Here is a 19,550-nt window from a genome sequence, read left to right as displayed (position 1 = left end):
TGCAAATATAGCGCTGTATGTGTGTCCAGCAACACTTGTTAAATACAGTCTTCTAGACTGCAAACAACGAACAAATGATTTTACAATCAGATTTTGATCTTAAAAATAATATCAAATGGCTGCATCTTACCGTTACTAATGTTCAGATGTGTCACTGAAATCCACTTGTTCTTGTTCTTTTGTCCCGTCTCTCCAGCTCCACACCAGTATATCCCAGAATCCTTTAGTGTCAGATCAGTGATGGTCACAGTAAAAACTCCTGCAGATTCATCATCCCACAGAGAGAATCTGCCGTTACTGTTTGTTTCTGATGAAACTTTGATACCCGATGTCTCACAGAGCGACAGGTCGCTTCCTTTGCACATGAACCTGATCTTGTTCTTCAAGTCACTGTTATAATGGCAGGTGATGTTCAGATGCTCTCCAGTCACAGCAAACATGTGAAACACTAAATCAGGGCATAAATGAGAGATGTAAGTGTCCCAAATTCTCCTTAATTCTACACTGCATCCTTGAGTCTCTGTTATAGTGACAGTATGGGCTGTTTTATCAGATCTAATCTAATCTAATGTAAATCATGTCAGCTGTGTTTTGGTGTGAACGGCTTTTCTGTTAACAAAGACTGATAATGGAATAAATATAAAATGAAAAGGTATTTTACAACAGAAAGTCCTGAACTTTTGTGTACAGATAATGTATACTTTGTGTTTTGAATGAGCGATTTCTTCATAACTGAGACAGTGTTGTGTGTGAGGAAGTGATGCGGGTCAGTGTCTGTGGTGTGAACACTCGCTTATCATCATCTACAGAGGATACTGTGGTTTCTGTTACCTCACCTCTTTACACCCTTACACAGGTTTCCCACACCTTGGTTAACTTCCAATTCAAGGACCTTTCAAGGACTTTCCAGGTCCAAAACCCTCAAATTCAAGGACTTAATGTGGGAACACATTTGTTGTGTCGAATAACAAACGTTGAGGTTCCATCATAGTTGTTTTGTGCGCACGTGAACGTCATGGCAACGTACAACACAAAGTGCCTCACGCGGGAAACACTTAATGTAACGCGTAAATGCGCGTAGCTAACATAAATCAAGCAAGTATGCATGGGCCACGAAGTGTTGGCAAAATAACACATTAACGGACCTTAGGAAATAATATGGATTTTTTTTTTTTTTTCAGAAGACTAAATAAACAAAATAAATTCAAGCACTTTCAAGGAACTGTATCTATTATGTTCATTTTTCAAAAACTTTCCAGGGCCTTGAATTTTATTTTTTTCAGATTCACAAACTTTCAAGGATTTCAAGGACCCTTGGGAACCCTGCTTACAACACGTGATACAGCGCTCTCTCAGACACACACAGACCTCTCTGATGTTACTGATATATTAGTTATGATTATATGTGTTTTACACCATATCTGTGTGCACTGTCCACTTCACTCATGCAGAATATTCTGACTTACCAGGTTTAATTTCCAGGTTAATCTCTGTGTATTTATCAGGTTTTCCCAGTCCTGTCCTCACACCACACCAGTATTGGCCTTTATCCTCTGTTCTCAGATCAGTGATGGTGACGGTGAAGATGTGGGTCGTTCTGTTATCGGTCAGAGTGAATCTCCTGTCTTTAGCTGGAGATCCAGATTCAACAGGAATGTCTTTCAATTGATCTTTCACTAGGCTTATTGGACACTCTCCTCTGCAGAGATACTTATTCTTCTCTTCATATCCAGACTCATAGTCACAGCGTATTTCAACTTTTCCTCCTTCATAACCAGTGAAAGTCAAGATCTCCGTCGTCTCACACGCCAAGACTAAAAACATAAGAGAGAGAAACTCAGCTCAGAGCGAACATGGACCTGATTGAGAACAGGTGCTGTTTTAGAAAGACCCGGAAACACAGAATAAAGTCTTACCTGACATGATGAGCAGGAGAAATATGAGAAGTTTATGATCACAGATCTGGATCATTTTCTGCTTTATCTGTGAGCCGCTGGTGGCCTGTGTTATGAAGAGCTCTCTCTCTCTCTCTCTCTCTCTCTCTCTCTCTCTCTCTCACTCACTCACACACACACACATCCGCGCACACACACACACACACACACACACACACACACACACACACACACACACACACACACACACACACACACACACACACACACACACACTTTATCTCACTTCCAGTGCGATTGTTGAGCAAGTGTGTCTGGGGAGGTGTGAACGTTTTTTTATTTGTCGTGTGTGAGTGTTAAAGTGGTGTGGTGTGAACGTTTTTTTATTCTCTTCTTTCTGCTACATTTCAACTAACATTTGTTTTTCTTGCAGGAATGACATTCCTATGCTTTTAAATATTTCCAAACTCTTTGGGGAAAACTTGTGACTCTGAGTGTGTGTGTGTGTGTGTGTGTGTGTGTGTGTGTGTGTGTGTGTGTGTGTGTGTGTGTGTGTGTGTGTGTGTGTGTGTGTGTAAATAAAAATTAGGGGAAGTGAAACTAGATAGATTACTAGTTCTCAAACCTTATGATATAATATACTTATATACTTATATACTTATATATAAGTAATCACAAAAATAGAGTTTGCTTGTGCCAGTGACAGAGGGAAAAGGTTTGGGCTTTTGAACCAATTGATCCAATCAAATTGAAGGTGACATGTTAGTCACTATAATCTTATTTGTTGTCTTGATTCTATAAAAACTGTTGTATCCGTGTTTTCTGGTGGGATTCTCAATGGAATTTGTCTGAGATCCTCCAGCCTTGCTTCTTGGGAGAGATTCCCTGAGAACTGCTCGGGAAGATGATTAAAGCCGTGATTAAAGCATTTAAAGGACATTTGCTGAAGTCTGTTTGTCGATCATTCCTGCGCAGGAAGTAAGCTAGTTTAGGGGAACAAGTTAGTTAGGTGACTATTATTGAACTGGGACGTCGATTTGTAGACATGACCCAGATAGTTATGTTTAGGGAAAAATCTCCCACACTGCTTATCTTTGTGTTGATTTTTTTGTTGTCCGGTTTGTTAATAGTTTTTGTTAGTTTAGTTTGAGGGCCGTGTGCGATCCGTTATTTGGAGGCACGTCGGCCGAGGAAACACAGGGTTTGAGTTCACTCACGAGACGCCATGAGATTAAGGTGGCGTCTGAGGTGAGCGTCGAGGAACGTTGTTTGGCCGTTGGGGAAGTGGTGGGACACGCTAGTGTTTTGTCCGCTTCTAGAATGAACAATGCAACAGTGTTTTTTCTGGATAGTGTAGACAAGGTGAATGAGTTGGTAGAGCGGGGAATTGTTATTGATGGCGAATTTATTTCAGTTCTCCCACTCTCCTTACCAGCGAAAAAAGTTTATTCTATCTAATGTACCACCTTTTGTTAGTGATGGATTTCTAACGCAAGCTTTGACATGCTATGGAAAGTTGGTGTCCCCAATAAACAAGATTCCAATTAGTAGCGAGTCGCCTTTTATTGAAACATCCCACTAAGCAAAATGATGTCCGAAAGACGTCTTTTCAATGTCTTTGTTACAAAAATCAGACGTTGAAATGACGTCCACTGAGGAGCCAGAATGAAAGTTTTTATGACGTCTTTTTTTGACTTGTTCTGCACGTCCGATATAGACGTTCATCGAACCTTCGTACAAGTTTAAAAACTAGTTCAAATGTGACCATTGTGGACATATTTCAACATAATTTATGGTCTCATTTAGACATAATTACTTTGACTATTGCTGTCAGATGATCTCAGTGAGAATTAACAGAGGTTTAGATGTTGATATTTGTTTAATTTGAAGTGTCACCATTGTGGTGATCAGTGTTTGCTTTAGTTGGGGTCTTGGTCCCTGTTCCTTTTACTTTAACTTTTCTTTGGCTGCTGTAAAAGTGTGTTTGTGTAACACAATTGTTGTGGTAGAGAAAGCCTAGAAAAAGTTTGAAGTGTTATCAGCTCAATGTTGATGACGACATGATCACCACAAAATGGGCCTTTAATATTGTGTTTAAAGTTTTGTGTTTATATTTGGCATTAATAACCACCAACCTTGTTGGACTGCATTATTGGTGCCAAAAGCATTAAAATGATCACTTATTTGAGTGTGTGTGACTATATGATACACTTGCTCAAAACATCATGTGCACATGCTTTTTATACACCTTCAAATAAGTGATAATATCCAAATTATTTAATATCAATTGTGGTGTGTTGTCTTTAGACCAAGAGTAAGCGTTTGATCAGGTTGAGCATGATTATCTATGGATTGTTTTAGGAGCTTTTGGTATTAATGAGAAGTTTTCAAACATGTGACATTGAGAGTGTTATTAAGTTTAAGTTTAATAGTGCTCTTATGTGCTTCATTCGAGGTCAGTAGAGGTATTAGACAAGGATGTTCACTATCAGGAATGTTATATTCTCTTGTTATTCAATCACTTCTACAAACAATCAGGAATATTTACACATTTAGATGGTTTTAGGATACCACTTTGTGATGTAAAGTTTTGTATATCAGCTTATGCAGACGACCTTATAATAATTATTAATAAACAAAGTGACATATATGTTTTATCTAAATTGATAGAAGACTTTGGAAAATGGTCTTCAGCAAAAGTAAATTGTAAAAAAAGTGGGGCATTTTTATTAGGGGATTGGAATGAAGGGAAACCAATTCTTCCTGAAGGTCTGTGTTGAAATAGGTAGGGTTGCAGAGATTTTTTAGGGGTTCAAGCATGAAATGCTGAAACCCTATTGTAATTGTAAGGATTTGTAAATCGCATCGTGCAGGCCAAACCGTAAGGCCTAGAGACTTGAAACCTGGCCAGATGGTAGGCCTCAATTTTGGGACAACCTATCAGAGTATGACCCCGAATAGCCCATAGGTGGCGCTACAGCAACCAAAAGTTCAAAATTGCTCATTACTCTTAGACCGTTTGTCCCAGGATCAAGTGTCTTATATCGGAATCCGTGGCTCAAGGCGGACAAAATGGCTATCTCTGATATAACCAAAATATTTGATGGCACTTTTACTAAAACGGTTATAAATTGTTAACGGAAAGAGATTTTTTTGCTAAACTTGGGATACGTCTTCCTGAGCTCAATCTGATATCACTTGAAAAAAAAAAAATCACAACAATTGGCCACTTGGTGGCACTATAGAACGGTTATAACTTGTGAACGGAAAGAGATATTTTCGCAAAACTTGGGACACATGTTCATGAGCTCATTCTGAGGTCACGTGAAAAAAAATCATGACAATTGGCCAGTTGGTGGCACTATAAAATGGTTACAACTTGTGAGCGGAAAGAGATATTTTCGCTAAACTTGGGACACATGTTCATAAGCTCAATCTGAGTTGACATGAAAAAAATTGTGACAATTGGCCACTTGGTGGTGCTATAACAGTGAAAAAAAATCATGAAAATAGCTATAAGCGCAACCCAACTGTTAGTCTACTGAAAATTGGAACACAGTGTCTTTGTCCAGGGTGCCATGATAGTCTATGAGAACATTGGTGTATCTCAAAAAACTCAGAATCCAACAAAGGAAACATTTGGAGTACATTACCAGCTGAGGTCGTCTCTGGTGTGACTGTTGTATCGGGGCTGATGATGTTAATGATGCTGATGCTGATCGATTGCTCCTGTCTGCCTCGCTGCCTGCTGTGAGTGTGTTTGCTTCGGTGCTGTAAGCTCCGTCTTAGCCTCGTATTTCCTTGTTTTGAACCATCATTTACTACAATTTCTAGTTGTTTATACTACTACTAAATACAGCTTACCCAACATCTCAGATTAACCTGACATCGCTAGCTTCCGTTGCTACTTGCACAACACGCTAGTAATTCGCTAGCCTGCTAACGCGCCACCCGTGCGCTCAGCTATTTTTATTTATTTATTTTTCTCTCGCGCCTTTGAGTTCATAAAAGCTCAGGTGAGTAAGAAACACTCAACAAACACGGTGAGTAATGTCTTGTCCTGTTATTGTCACCTGCACTTCATGTCACATGTTTAGCATAGCCTTCTCTGTCGGCAATATAGGATTTATATGTGATAAATGTAAGGAGACAGTTAGGTTGACAGAGAAGATTTCAGAATTAGAAACACGCATCCAAACTTTAATTGAGGATAGTAAGAGTGCTAGAGCTTCAGATGTTTTGGATGCGCATAGCATAGTGAACACTTTACATGAGTCGGTTCCGGCTGAAGTAGAGCTTTTGCAGCCGGGCAAATGGGTGACAGTGAGGGATCGCTCTAGTCGCGGATCTAAAAACCACTCTTCCGTTCCGATTACCATAACAAATCGATTTGCCCCACTTAGTGAAACACGCACTGAGAATGATTGTGCCCTAGTTATTGCCGATTCTATTACACGGAACACCAACCACCATAGTCACATGTTTGCCGGGAGCCAGAGCGCCTGACATCAAAGCAAATTTAAAAGTGCTGGCTAATGCTAATCGTAAATTCTCTAAGATCATTATTCATGTCGGCACTAATGATGTTCGACTCCGCCAGTCGGAGATCACCAAAATTAATATTAAAGTGTGCACATTGAGAGGGGTCAGTTGAGGTGGCTCGGGCATCTTTTCCGGATGCCTCCTGGAACGCCTTCTCGGGAAGGTGTTCCGGGCATGTCCCACCGGGAGGAGACCCCGGGGAAGACCTAGGAGACGCTGGAGAGACTATGTCAAACAGGAAATCTCTCACTAGCGCGCGTTTCAGCCTCATGTTCTTAGAAGTTTACCTTTCAGTTAATATGCATAACGTTATATATTTAGTCTTTTCAAATTGTAATTTTTTAACACTGCTTCAGTGTTCGTTTAACACTCTGCTCAGAGTTTATATAATTCACACTTTTCACACTTTTCGTGTTAATTTAACACTGGGGATTTTGCTGTGTACTTCTCTTTCTTTGACACTAAACAACTGATTTATTGTTGCATCACTGCATCAACAGAAAGAGAATCATAATAAAGAAAATATAGTTCCAAGTGCCCAACCAAAGGGATCACTAATCGCCATAAATATTTTAGGAAAATCAAAATCAATTTATGAAGTCAACTTATGTTATGTTATTAACTAATTTCATCTAATTAATTAACTATTTCATCTAATTACTAGTTTGAACTAATCAGTTAACTTTGTACACAGCAAAATCCCGAGAGTTAAATTAAGTCAAGCTGGTAATGCTGTTTGTGGAGTTGTTTAATCCTCTTCTGCTGAGATCTTGAGAGTTGTAATGTCTTCTTTTATCTTTAGTTGATTCATCTTAGGGCAGGGAAGACCGGGGAGTGTTGCAACAGGGGATGGTTGCAACGTGTCATTTTTCTCCAATCAGAAACAGGCTAGAGTGATGACACTCATACTGCAGATGCACAGTTAGACCCTCCCCCCAACAAGAAGACAGTAGACATATTCAGCATCTGCTGCTGAATTTATTGAATAAAACTTGTTTTGGAGGTATGAAAGTAACTTTTCAACTTACTTAATTTGAATTATTGTTTTGTTGACTTCTTAGTGACATAGTTAGCATGTGTCAAAGTGTGTCATGGCTGATAGGTTTGGGGACAGTTGCAACAAGTTATAAATTGCATGTTTAATAAAAGTTTGTTGCATTGCAAATTGTTCAATTCGTCCTGTCTGACACTGAAATATGGAGAGATTGAATAGCATCTGTAACACCTGCACACTGAATATATGTAGGCCTATGTTCTACACATAAACAAACAAAACTCAATAACTGTTATTTGATAAATATCACTAAATAAATAAATAAATAAATAAATAAATAAATAAATAAATAATAGTTTACAATAATATTATTATATAAATAAATAATACTATAATATTATAGTAGGCCTAAAACAGTTAATATTTTCAGAATTCTATATGCTCATTGAGACAAACAGCTAAAGTTAATCAGTGAAATTTAAGGTATTTTTAACATGTTGCAACCATCCCATGGTTGTGTTGCAACTGTCCCCTGGGTTGGGGTCAGTTACAACATCTGGCTTCTTCCATTTAAATAAATGCTGTGAACGATATGTCATATATAATCATCTTCATATGGTATGGGTATCTAGCAGACAGATGCAAGTTTAATATATACAAATTTGCTTGATCTAGTCCCAATAGTCTCTGAGTAACTGAGAGAAATGCAAAAAGTGTTGCAACTGTCCCCGGTCTCCCCTACGTTTACACGAAAACGACACACTTAAAACTCAGAAGTGTTTCCTTTGAGTTTCAAAACTTAGCATTTTCAGGCACCCAAACTGACTCTTTGTTGTCGTGGAAACGAACGGCCAAGAATTATTATTATTTTTTTTTTACGTTTTAGCCGAACCCAGGACTCTGATAGTGGGGGACTCCATAATCAGAAACATTAGCAGCAGGGATACAACTACGTGCTGCCTTCCACAAGCAACAACTTCTGATATAAACAGGGAACCTCAGAACATTCTGATGAAACATAAGACTGCAAATCGACTCATCATTCATGTGGGGAAGAATGATATTCATAAAGAGCAGTCAGAACAAAAAAAAACTCAATAACTGTTATTTGATAAACATCACTAAATAAATAAATAAATAAATAATAGGCTATGATAATATTATTGAAATAAATAATACTATAATATTATAGTAGGCCTAAAACAGTTCATATTTTCAGAATTCTATATGCTCATTGAGACAAACAGCTAAAGTTAATCAGTGAAATTTAAGGTATTTTTAACATGTTGCAACCATCCCATGGTTGTGTTGCAACTGTCCCCTGGGTTGGGGTCAGTTGCAACATCTGGCTTCTTCCATTTAAATAAATGCTGTGAACGATATGTCATATATAATCATCTTCATATGGTATCGGTATCTAGCAGACAGATGCAAGTTTAATATACATAAATTTGGTTGATCTAGTCCCAATAGTCTCGGAGTAACCGAGAGAAATGCAAAAAGTGTTGCAACTGTCCCCGGTCTCCCCTACGTTTACACAACAACGATACGCTTAAAACTCAGAAGTGTTTCCTTTGAGTTTTCAAAACTTTGCATTTTCAGGCACCCAAACTGACTCTTTGTTGTCGTGGAAACAAACGGCCAAAAATTATAAAAAGTTTTACGTTTTTAGCCGAGCCCAGGGCTCTGATAGTGGGGGACTCGATAATCAGAAACATTAGCAGCAGGGATACAACTACATGCTGCCTTCCACAAGCAACAACTTCTGATATAAACAGGGAACTTCAGAACATTCTGATGAAACATAAGACTGCAAATCGACTCATCATTCATGTGGGGAAGAATGATATTCATAAAGAGCACTCAGAACGCCTTAAGGGGGATTTCAATGAACTTTTCGAAACACTTAAAAGACTGAAAGTTCAAACAGTCATCAGTGGACCACTCCCAGCAAGAGGAACAAACAGGTTTTCACGGTTGCTTGGGCTTAATGCATGGCTGCAAAAAACCTGCAATATAAAAGGAGTGAACTTTATTGACAATTTCAATCTTTTCTGGAGTCAGAGACAACTGTTTCATCGGGATGGCCATCACCCAAAGAAAATTGGTTCAAGAGTGTTAAAGGACAATATCTACTTCTCCCTCAATCATCCTTCTGCAGTGTGTGCCAATCCACTCAATCTGAACGGCACACACACACCTGGACACAGTATGAATGACCACAGGACTTCACTTCAGCAGCAAAATGGACATGCGGTTGACATATCACATAAGGGCAATGATAACACCACTCCGCCACAACAACCTCTGCTCATGCACCCAGTCTCAGCTGAGCCCTGCCCACAGAGCTCCCCACAGACAGACATATCATAACTGCTCCAAGATTCAGCACCCAAGGACGACTTCCTGGAAAACAGCCAGGGAAGCCAGGACAGCATATCACAGCCTCCGATAACACCAGAGCAACAGCCCCTCTCACCAGACACGTTTCCCCTCTCTCCAGCATCGCCACTTCTCTGCTTCTCACAGGAAATGGAAGAACTGGTATTTGCTGGAACCAAACTATCTCACTCTTTTGCTGCAAGACCCCAGATACCAACCAAAAAACGGCAGGCACCTCAACCACCAAAGCCTGCGGGCCCAGCTCGCCCTCCCCTCCTCCTGTGAGAGCTCTTCAGCCTCTGCCACAACGCCAGGGCCCACACCCTCCCCCATCTGCTCGAGGTGAACCAAAAACAACTCATACCAGCTCTCAGTGATATGTGTTGGGTCCCTGCTATGATAACAGTAACTTTCTCAAATGTTTACAGAACAAGCGGGAACCCAGTGTGCCTGTATCTTTCTCTATTGCTGTTTAATTACAAGATAGAATGTCTAAGGCCTTCAATAGCCATCCAGCAAACCTAACTAATCTGGTGCCTATTACACGTCAAACTAAGATTAATGTGAGGACAAAAAGTAAGACTGTTAAAGGTATAGCGGAGGATTTTTTACTTCCGGGTGGATCACCTATACTATTGGTCCTCCTAATTGTCAATCATTCTGGTGAATCAATCAACTTTTCAAAAAGTGGAGAGGGCGGGTCTTATCTAAAATTCGGAAAGATCCTCCGCTATACCTTTAACCTGTTAAGCTGCAACGCCACTTTTGAAAAATCCACAGAAATGACATACCCAAACTTAAACATACAGTTCATGAACCCTTTGTACTAAAAGCACAAGTATGATCTCATTTGAAAGCTGACACCTGGCAGTTTATTGTAAATGTAGAATTAATTATTGTCATAATGAAAAAAATTGTTATAAATAGCTTCAAAGTTTTGTAAAGTTATTAGAAATTAATTTTTATGAAACATCCTCATGAAAATAAAATTGAAGTTGGCACTGGAGCAATCTAGAAATGCACTACAGCTAAAGCCACATGTCTAAACATTTTATATTTAAAATCTGAAGATAATAAGTCCAAAACTCTGTATTTAGTTAAATGTTTTTCAAGACCATGTCAATGACTTTATTTTGATTTGCTACTTTAAAATGCTACTGATGTTTATTGCCATCTTCTAAACATCAATTCAGTATATTGTCTCTATTGTTTTGTGGTGCAAACGAGCCCCATTCAGTCTCAGTCTCCCCCTGCACACATTCACACCTCTCCAGCCTGGTTATGGCTCGAAATATGCATTTCTTTTGTCTGCATTATAGTTACTAACGACTGGCTATTCACAAGCTATTCATAGGGTTTCAATCCCTAATTTCTTTTATCAAAGTTCTCACTTAACATTTAAAAACTGGGTCAAATGCCCTGCTTGAATTTCAGTAAGCATATTTAGAAAAAAAAAACATAAAAGGATAACTGCTATATGTGGCAGGTGCACCTAGGGCTAGCTAGCATGTTAGCTTAGCACACCATCAATACACGACAATTTATGAGATTAAAACCATGTTTGTGCTCCAAACTTACTTCATAACGCAAGTAGAGTATTTTAAATAATCTTCTGTGATTTAATTTCGCTTCAGATAAAAAAATCAGACAGAATATATATATATATATATATATATATATATATATATTTTATTCTGCACAATGATAAAGTCTATATCGATTAGCATTACATTATAAATATAATCTATAATTATGGAAATACCTGACATTACTCGAAGAACACAGGTAAACCAAATATCATTTCAATCATGTTTATTGTCTTCAAAACATGTTACAGCGATCTCTGATAGCTTTGAATGTGTTCGATACTTCCTGGAATGTCACATGATCATGCCTCTTCTTCATGTTATATATATGGACTATTATTGTGCATGTAGCGCCCTCAGGCTGTTGGTATGGATTGAAAACACAATACATCACAGTATCCAGCACTCATAATGATTACATCGACGCATTTGGGCATAAATTCAATAAATATTATTCCTGTCTATAGAAATCTGATGAAAACCTATGAAAATATATCAATATTTCTCCAAATCTGCACAATTTTGAGCTAAAGCCCTGAGGGACGTTGTTTTGTGTATCGCTGTCATGACGACGGCACGGGAGTTTTTTATGAATGAAAGCGGTTGACGTGCATAATTCATATTAAAGGTATCGACTCATTTTTTCATTTCATAACTCCTGACACAAATTAAGACATAACTGTCACTATAAGTTTTTCAGAATACAATAGTGGTCAAATACTGAAACTTGAGTCTTATATCTTTTTAATGATGTATAGTTTGTCAATGTATAACATTAAATCTGATAGTAATTTTTAACTAAATAAAAAAAAAACGCTTCAGTGCGCCGACGCACTGGTGAAGCTTAACAGGTTAAGTTAGCACTTTTAAACATTCGTTCCCTTAAAAATGAATCACTTCTAGTCAACGACTTAACAACCTGGATTTTATGCTTCTAAATGAAACCTGGCTAGAAGACAGCTGCAGTGCAACAGTCCTCAATGAACATCCTCTCCTAACTTTACTTTTATGAGTGTCTGCAGAGCTGTAAAGAGAGGTGGGGGTCTAGCTGCTCTTTTTAAAGATATCTATCAATGTAAGCAAATATCATTTGGGAATTACCCTTCTTTCGAATACACAGCAAAATCCCCAGAGTAAAATTAACTCTGTTCAGAGAACATTTGGTCCCTCTCTACAGAGAGTTAAAATAACTCTGAAACAGAGTAAAAGTTAATGAGCTACTTAAGTGATTAATTAAGTGATGATTGGGCATTAATGATGAACATCTGCTGTTAACAAGTTCTCAGCAGAGGAGGATTCAACAACTCCATAAACAGCATTACCAGCTTCACTTATTACTAACCAGGGGTGCGTTTCCCGAAAGCATCGTTGGCCAACTATGGTCGCAAGTTCATCGCAATGTCCATCGAACTCTATTGGTAACGACGGAACTTGCGACCATAGTTAACCCACGATGCTTTCGGGAAACGCACCCCAGACTGACTTTATTTCTGTCAGACATCTACAGAAGGTCTTATTAAGAATTAACAGAGGTTTAGATGTTGATGATTTATTGAAAATGTATGATTACCATTATAGTGATGAGTGTTTCCTTCAGTTGGGCAGTTTGACTCTTCTTGCGAGTTTGTGGTTTTTGTAACAGCTTTTACCAAAACATGTAATTTGTTACAAAGAAAACCAAAAGCAAAGATGATCAGGTGATATAGTGTTTAACAGCAGATGTCCAAAAGTGGTCATTTGATGTTAATAGATTATATTCACTAACAATTCTCTATACTCTAAATCCCACAGATTGGACATTTTGAATTTTTTAAATACATAATAGGGGGAATTTTTTCGTTTTTTTTTAGACAAAGACATCAATAATCAGCTTATGAATCTCAACAATGGTGAAATGCTTCATGCTGCAATGCATGCTGGGAGCCACAATAGTATAAAACTCATGGCTCCCAGGATGCATTGCGGCATGAAACATGTTACCATTGTTGAGATTCATAAGCTGATTCTTGATGTCTGTGTCTTAGAAAAAAAAAAATCCCTTTTATGTATTTAAAAAAATTCAAAATGTCCAATTTGTGGCAAGAGAGTATTGTTAGTGAACATAATCTATTAACATTAAATGACCACTTTTGGACAGTGATGATATAAGTGCATCATTATACTTTTTGTTGTTGAAAACTAGATCACCTAAACATCTTTGCATCTGGCATTCTTTGCAACAAATTACATGTTTTGGTAAAAGCTGTTACAAAAACCATAAACACTCAAAAATATAAGCTAGAGTCAAACTGCCCAACTAAAGGAAACACTCATCACGATAATGGTGATCATACATTTTCAATAAATCGTCAAAATCTAAACCTCAATTCTCAATACGAACTTCTGTAAACGTATGACAGAAATAAAGTTAGTCTAGTTAGTAATAAGTGAAGCTGGTAATGATATTTGTGGAGATGTTTAATCCTCCTCTGCTGAGAACTTGTTAACACCAGGTGTTCATCATTAATGCCCAATCATCACTTAATTAATCACTTAAGTATCTCATTAACTTTTACTCTGTTTCAGAGTTATTTTAACTCTCTGTAGAGATGGACCAAATGTTCTCTGAACAGAGTTAATTTTACTCTGGGGATTTTGCTGTGTATCTGGGTACTGTGTTAAAAGGTGCTCCACGCATTTTACTTTTCATTATTTACAGGCCTCCAAAATACTTTCCAGCCTTTGCTGAGGACTTTACAGAACTGTTATCAACAATTACCTCAGAGTTTGACTGTTTTGCCATTGCTGGAGATTTTAACATCCACATAGATAGTTTTGATTTATTTTACCATATTGTTTTCTGCACTGTTTTAAAAACTTTTGATCTGACTCAGCATGTACATGGACCCACACACAATCGTGGACACACTCTAGATTTACTTATCAGTAAGGGTCTAAACATTTCATCGATTGTTATTAAGGATGTAGTGCTGTCTGATCATTTCTGTATTTTCTTTGATATATTGATCTCTCCTGCCACTGAAGCTAGATCTGTGTCTGTCAAGAATGCTTAAATGAGAACACTAGTGCACTATTTATGAAGGCTATATCCTTAACACCAAGCATATCTGCAGACTCTGTTGATTTTCTCCTTGATTCTTTTAACTCAAAAGTTAAAAGTGTAATTGATGATATTGCTCCTGTGAAAGTCAGGAAGAAGAGTGGCAGATAGGGCTGGGCGATATATCGCGCGATATTGTTATGCGCATCTCGTCAGTAAAGCCGGTTCTTTGATTAGTAGTAAATCGCCATCACCTGCTTTCAGATGGAGCGGCATTTACTACAAAGAGCCGTAATTAACTGACAAGCTGAGCCATATCGCATTAATATCGCGGACGTATCGCCAGCGATATTTAATGCGATATGGCTCAGCTTGTCAGTTAACTACGGCTCTTTGTACACAGCGAAACATCCAGTGTTAAATTAACACTCCTGGGAGTGTATGAGTCCACACTCAAGAGTGTTTAAGTTAATGAGATAATTAAGTGATTAATTTAGTGATGATTGACTATTATTGAAGACACCTGATGTTAACAAGCAGAATCACAGAAGGAGAAAATCACAAATTGTAAGTTACCATTGTGGTGATGGGTGTTTGCTTTAGTTGGTCTCTTGAGCCTTATGTGTTTAGTTTAGACTTTGTTTGGCTGTTGTATCTGAGTTATAACTGCCAGATGAGCAAAGAAAAAAAAGTGACTTGATGGTGTTGGTTATAATATGACATTCATCAATTGAACTTGATCATTAAACTCATTAAGATCCTTCTTTCTGACTTCGATGTATGTTGTTGGTTTCAGCATTACTGTGAATCTACATAAATGCCCAGAATTTTTAATATAATATAAAAGATTTCTTAAAAGTTGTTTTAATTTTTTTTTTTTTAGGCACACAGACGTCAAGATTCAGTCAATGTATCTCAACAATGGTGACGAGCAGAATATTCAATTAGGAAAAGTAAATTACATAGACAATTCTGATCATAATTTAATCATACCGCAATGCATGATGGGAGCCATTAATGAGTTGTGATTGGTGGCAGCCACTGCAACATGCTTTATTATTGTCACCATTGTTGAGATTCACAGGCTGATTATTGATGTCTGTGTTTCTAAATAAATTCATTTGAAAGTCTTTTGATCAGGACAATGTTTATTAAATATTTTTGAATTACAAGTAAAATACTGATAATCGTAAGCTGAAGAATCACAAAACTGCAGCTAACAAATCAAACCAAACTATCTCAATAAATTTCTTTTCCAGATCACAGCATGATTATGTCAAAACATAACCAATACTATCAGATCACACTTTACTTTGTTCATTTAACTAATATAAATCAATAACAGCAGACAAACAACAGTATAAATTAAAGTAAACATGTAATGGTCTAGAGTCCAACTAAAGCAAACACCCATCACAATAATGGTAACTTACAATTTGTGATTTTCTTCTTCAGTGATTCTGCTTGCTAACATCAGGTGTCTTCGATAATGTTCAATCATCACTAAATTAATAACTTAATTATCTCATTACCTTTAACAGTCTTGAGTGTTAATTTAACACTCTTATTTTAACACTTTACACTCTTGAGTGTGGACTCATATACACTCACAGCCCCAGGAGTGTTAATTTAACACCGCTCCATCTGAAAGCAGGTGATGGTGATTTACTAGTAATCAAGGGAACCGGCTTTACTGATGAGATGCGCATAACAATATCGCGCGATATATCGCCCAGCCCTAGTGGCAGACAATAAGCACCTTGGAGAAACTCAACAGCAGTGCAAAATATGAAAAGACAATGCAGAAAAGCTGAGCGCATGTGGCGGAAGACAAAACTTGTAGTCCATTATAACATCTACAAAGACAGCCTTCATGCTTTCAATATGGAACTAGGCAAAGCTAGACAGACTTTATTCTCAAATATTATAAACAGCAATTTAAACAACACACGCACTATTTTTGCTACTGTAGAGAGACTGACAACCCCTCCAAGCCAGATTCCCAGAAATAATAATATCAGATAATATTCAATAATATCAGAAAGGTGATCAGCACATCGTTGAGTTGCACTGAGGTCAGACAGATCAGACCACCTGAGAAAGTAGTTACCGTACAGCACCTTAAAACATCAACCTGCGCTCTTGACACACTTCCCACATCATTTTTCAAAAGTGTGTTAAACAGTTTAGAAGCAGATCTTCTAGAAGTAGTCGAGTCCCAAAATAGATAAATAGCCCTGGATAAGATGCAGTAGGCATTTTTGAGGAAAAGTACTTCAAGTGTTGTTTCTATATGATTTTTAGGTGCTGAAAGTTGTAAACATCACTGTTTTGGCATAAACAATAAAAACAAAATGGCTGCCAAAAAAATAAAAAAATAAAAATAAAACGTTTTAATGCATTTATTGCAGTTTAAACATTAAACATTAGAACTAAACTATGCATTCTCAGAATATTTAAACATGTAAACAATGAAAAAACAACATTAACATGAAAGGGACCGTTTTTAATGGCTGCTGGAATTATGCCAAGGTACCAAGGTACACTGGGAAGCATATATCAGTGGAAATATGCAATTATGCCCAGCCCGAAGGGGGGGACTTGGAATACACATGACCCCAGATGCTTCTGACTCCATATGAGGAGGTGGCGGGCGAGTTGCGACATACGGCGGGAGCGTAGACCACCTTGTCGGTTGATGTACTGTGGCGGTATTGTCTGATCGGACTAATACGTGCTGACCCCTGAGCAACGAACAGAAGCGTTGCAGGGCAAGACGTACAGCCTGCAACTCGAGGCAATTGACATGCCAAAGGCGCTGGGGTCTTGTCCAGGAGCCCGCGGCAGCATGTCCATTGCACATGGCGCCCCAGCCCATTGTGGAGGCATCTGTTAATACAACAACATGCCAGGAAACTCGTTCTATGGGCACTCCAGCCCATAGAAAACTCAGGTTCGACCAAGGGGTGAAGGTCTGACGGCAGGTCGAAGTCACTGGGACTCGGTGCGTGCCGTGTTTCCATGCCCACCTCGGGACTTGATTGCAAAGCCAAAGCTGAAGCGGTCTCATATGAAGCAAACCGAGCGACGTTACTGCGGCTGCGGATGCCATATGCCCCAGGAGCCTCTGAAATAGTTTCAGTGGAACCGCACTCTTGCCCTCGAACTGACGAAGGCAAGTTAGCAGTGACTGCGCTTGCTCGCTCGTAAGCTGCGCGCACATGGCGACCGAGTCGATTTCCATACCGAGAAAAGAGATCCTCTGCACGGAGCAGAGTTTGCTCTTCTCCCAGTTGACCCGAAGGCCCAGACAAGCTAGGTTCCGGAGCACTAGGTCCCTGTGTTCGCAAACCTTGTCTCGAGAGTGAGCTAGGATCAGCCAGTCGTCGAGAGGAACAAGGGCTGCCTCGACAACCTTCGTGAAGACGCGAGGAGACAGGGCTAGCCCGAAAGGGAGAACCGCGTACTGGTATGCCTGCCCCTCGAATTATTTATATATATATATATATATACTGGAATGCCTCATTTGCATATGTAAACATGACATTTCAGAAAACTTGTAATACAAAAAATGTCTGTCTCTATGTAAGTGAAAAACTGGAAAGGTTTTATGGTGATATCTATAACTTAAACATTTTACCCTATCCACCTCTAGTGTTTCGGCTGTGAATAATGCACCTATTGTTTCAATAACAATTACAAGAAAAAGGGACCGTTATTTCAATGTTATACGGTGGATCCTTATTCAGGAGACATTGAACTTTCTAAAAATGTGGTATAACAACTTTTCCTCAAAAATGCCTACAGGGTTACACAATCTTGAAGATCCGTACCTGACTAAAGTGGTAAATGCCTCACTTCTCTCTGGGAGTTAACTCCCTGAAAACTGCAGTTGTCAAGCCCCTCCTGAAAAAGAGCAATCTGGATAAGACCATATTAAGCAACTATAGACCAATCTCAAATCTTCCTTTCATAGGCAAGATCATTGAAAAAGTTGTCTTCAATCAGCTGAACAAATTCTTATGCTCGAATGGATACTTTGACAATTTTCAATCTGGTTTCCGACCGCACCACAGCACAGAGACAGCGCTCATAAAGATAATAAACGATATTCGCTTAAATACTGATTCAGGCAAACTATCAGTGCTGGTACTACTCGACCTCAGTGCTGCATTTGACACTGTCGATCATAACATACTTCTTGACAGGCTGGAAAACTGGGTGGGGCTTTCTGGGATAGTCCTAAAATGGTTCAGGTCATACTTAGATGGGAGAGGTTATTATGTGAGTATAGGTGACCATAAGTCTGAGTGGACATCCATGACATGCGGAGTCCCTCAAGGCTCAATTCTTGCGCCACTCCTGTTCAACCTGTATATGTTCCCAATGAGCCAAATAATGAGAAAGAACCAAATTGCTTACCACAGCTATGCAGACAACACACAGATTTACTTAGCCCTATCGCCTAACGATTACAGCCCCATTGACTCCCTGTGCCAATGCATCGATGAAGTCAACAGTTGGATGTGTCAAAACTTTCTTCAGTTAAACAAAGACAAAACTGAAGTTATTGCGTTTGGAAACAAAGATGAAGTTCTTAAGGTGAATGCATACCTTCACTCTAGGGGTCAAACAACTCAAAATCAAGTCAGGAATCTTGGTGTGACACTAGAGTCAGACCTTAGTTTCAGTAGTCATGTCAAAGCAATAACTAAATCAGCATACTATCATCTGAAAAATATTGCAAGAATTAGATGCTGTGTTTCCAGACAAGATTTGGATAAACTTGTTCATGCTTTCATTACCAGCAGGGTGGATTATTGTAATGGACTCCTCACTGGCCTTCCCAAAAAGACCATAAGACAGTTGCAGCTCATACAGAACTGCCGCCAGGATTCTGAGCAGAACCAGAAAAATTAACATATCACACCAGTCCTCAGTTATCACAACTGGCTCCCAGTTAAAATTAGGATTGATTTTAAAGTATTATTACTGGTATATAAATCATTCAATGGCCTAGGACCTCAATATATTGCAGATATGCTCACAGAATATAAACCCAACAGATCACTCAGATCACTAGGATCATATCAGCTAGAAATGCCAAGGGT

The 19,550-nt window shown here is 38.6% G+C and overlaps 1 protein-coding gene across 1 annotated transcript in view; it reads right to left on the bottom strand.

Annotated features, from left to right (window-relative positions):
* The window catches only part of LOC308687450 (uncharacterized protein), a 77,706-nt gene that overhangs the window by 32,144 nt on the left and 26,012 nt on the right, over positions 1 to 19,550 (bottom strand). Inside the window, exons 7-8 of the mRNA XM_081360013.1 lie at positions 1,467 to 1,814; positions 131 to 448 (exon numbers count right to left, since the gene is read on the bottom strand). Of these exons, the coding sequence (XP_081216139.1) occupies positions 131 to 448; positions 1,467 to 1,814 (666 nt within the window). The remainder of the gene's footprint in view (positions 1 to 130; positions 449 to 1,466; positions 1,815 to 19,550) is intronic.

Source organism: Scardinius erythrophthalmus (genome assembly GCF_964197995.2).
Source record: "Scardinius erythrophthalmus genome assembly, chromosome: 3".
NCBI classification, from domain to species: domain Eukaryota; kingdom Metazoa; phylum Chordata; class Actinopteri; order Cypriniformes; family Leuciscidae; genus Scardinius; species Scardinius erythrophthalmus.
This window is presented reverse-complemented; position numbering and strand designations above follow the sequence as displayed.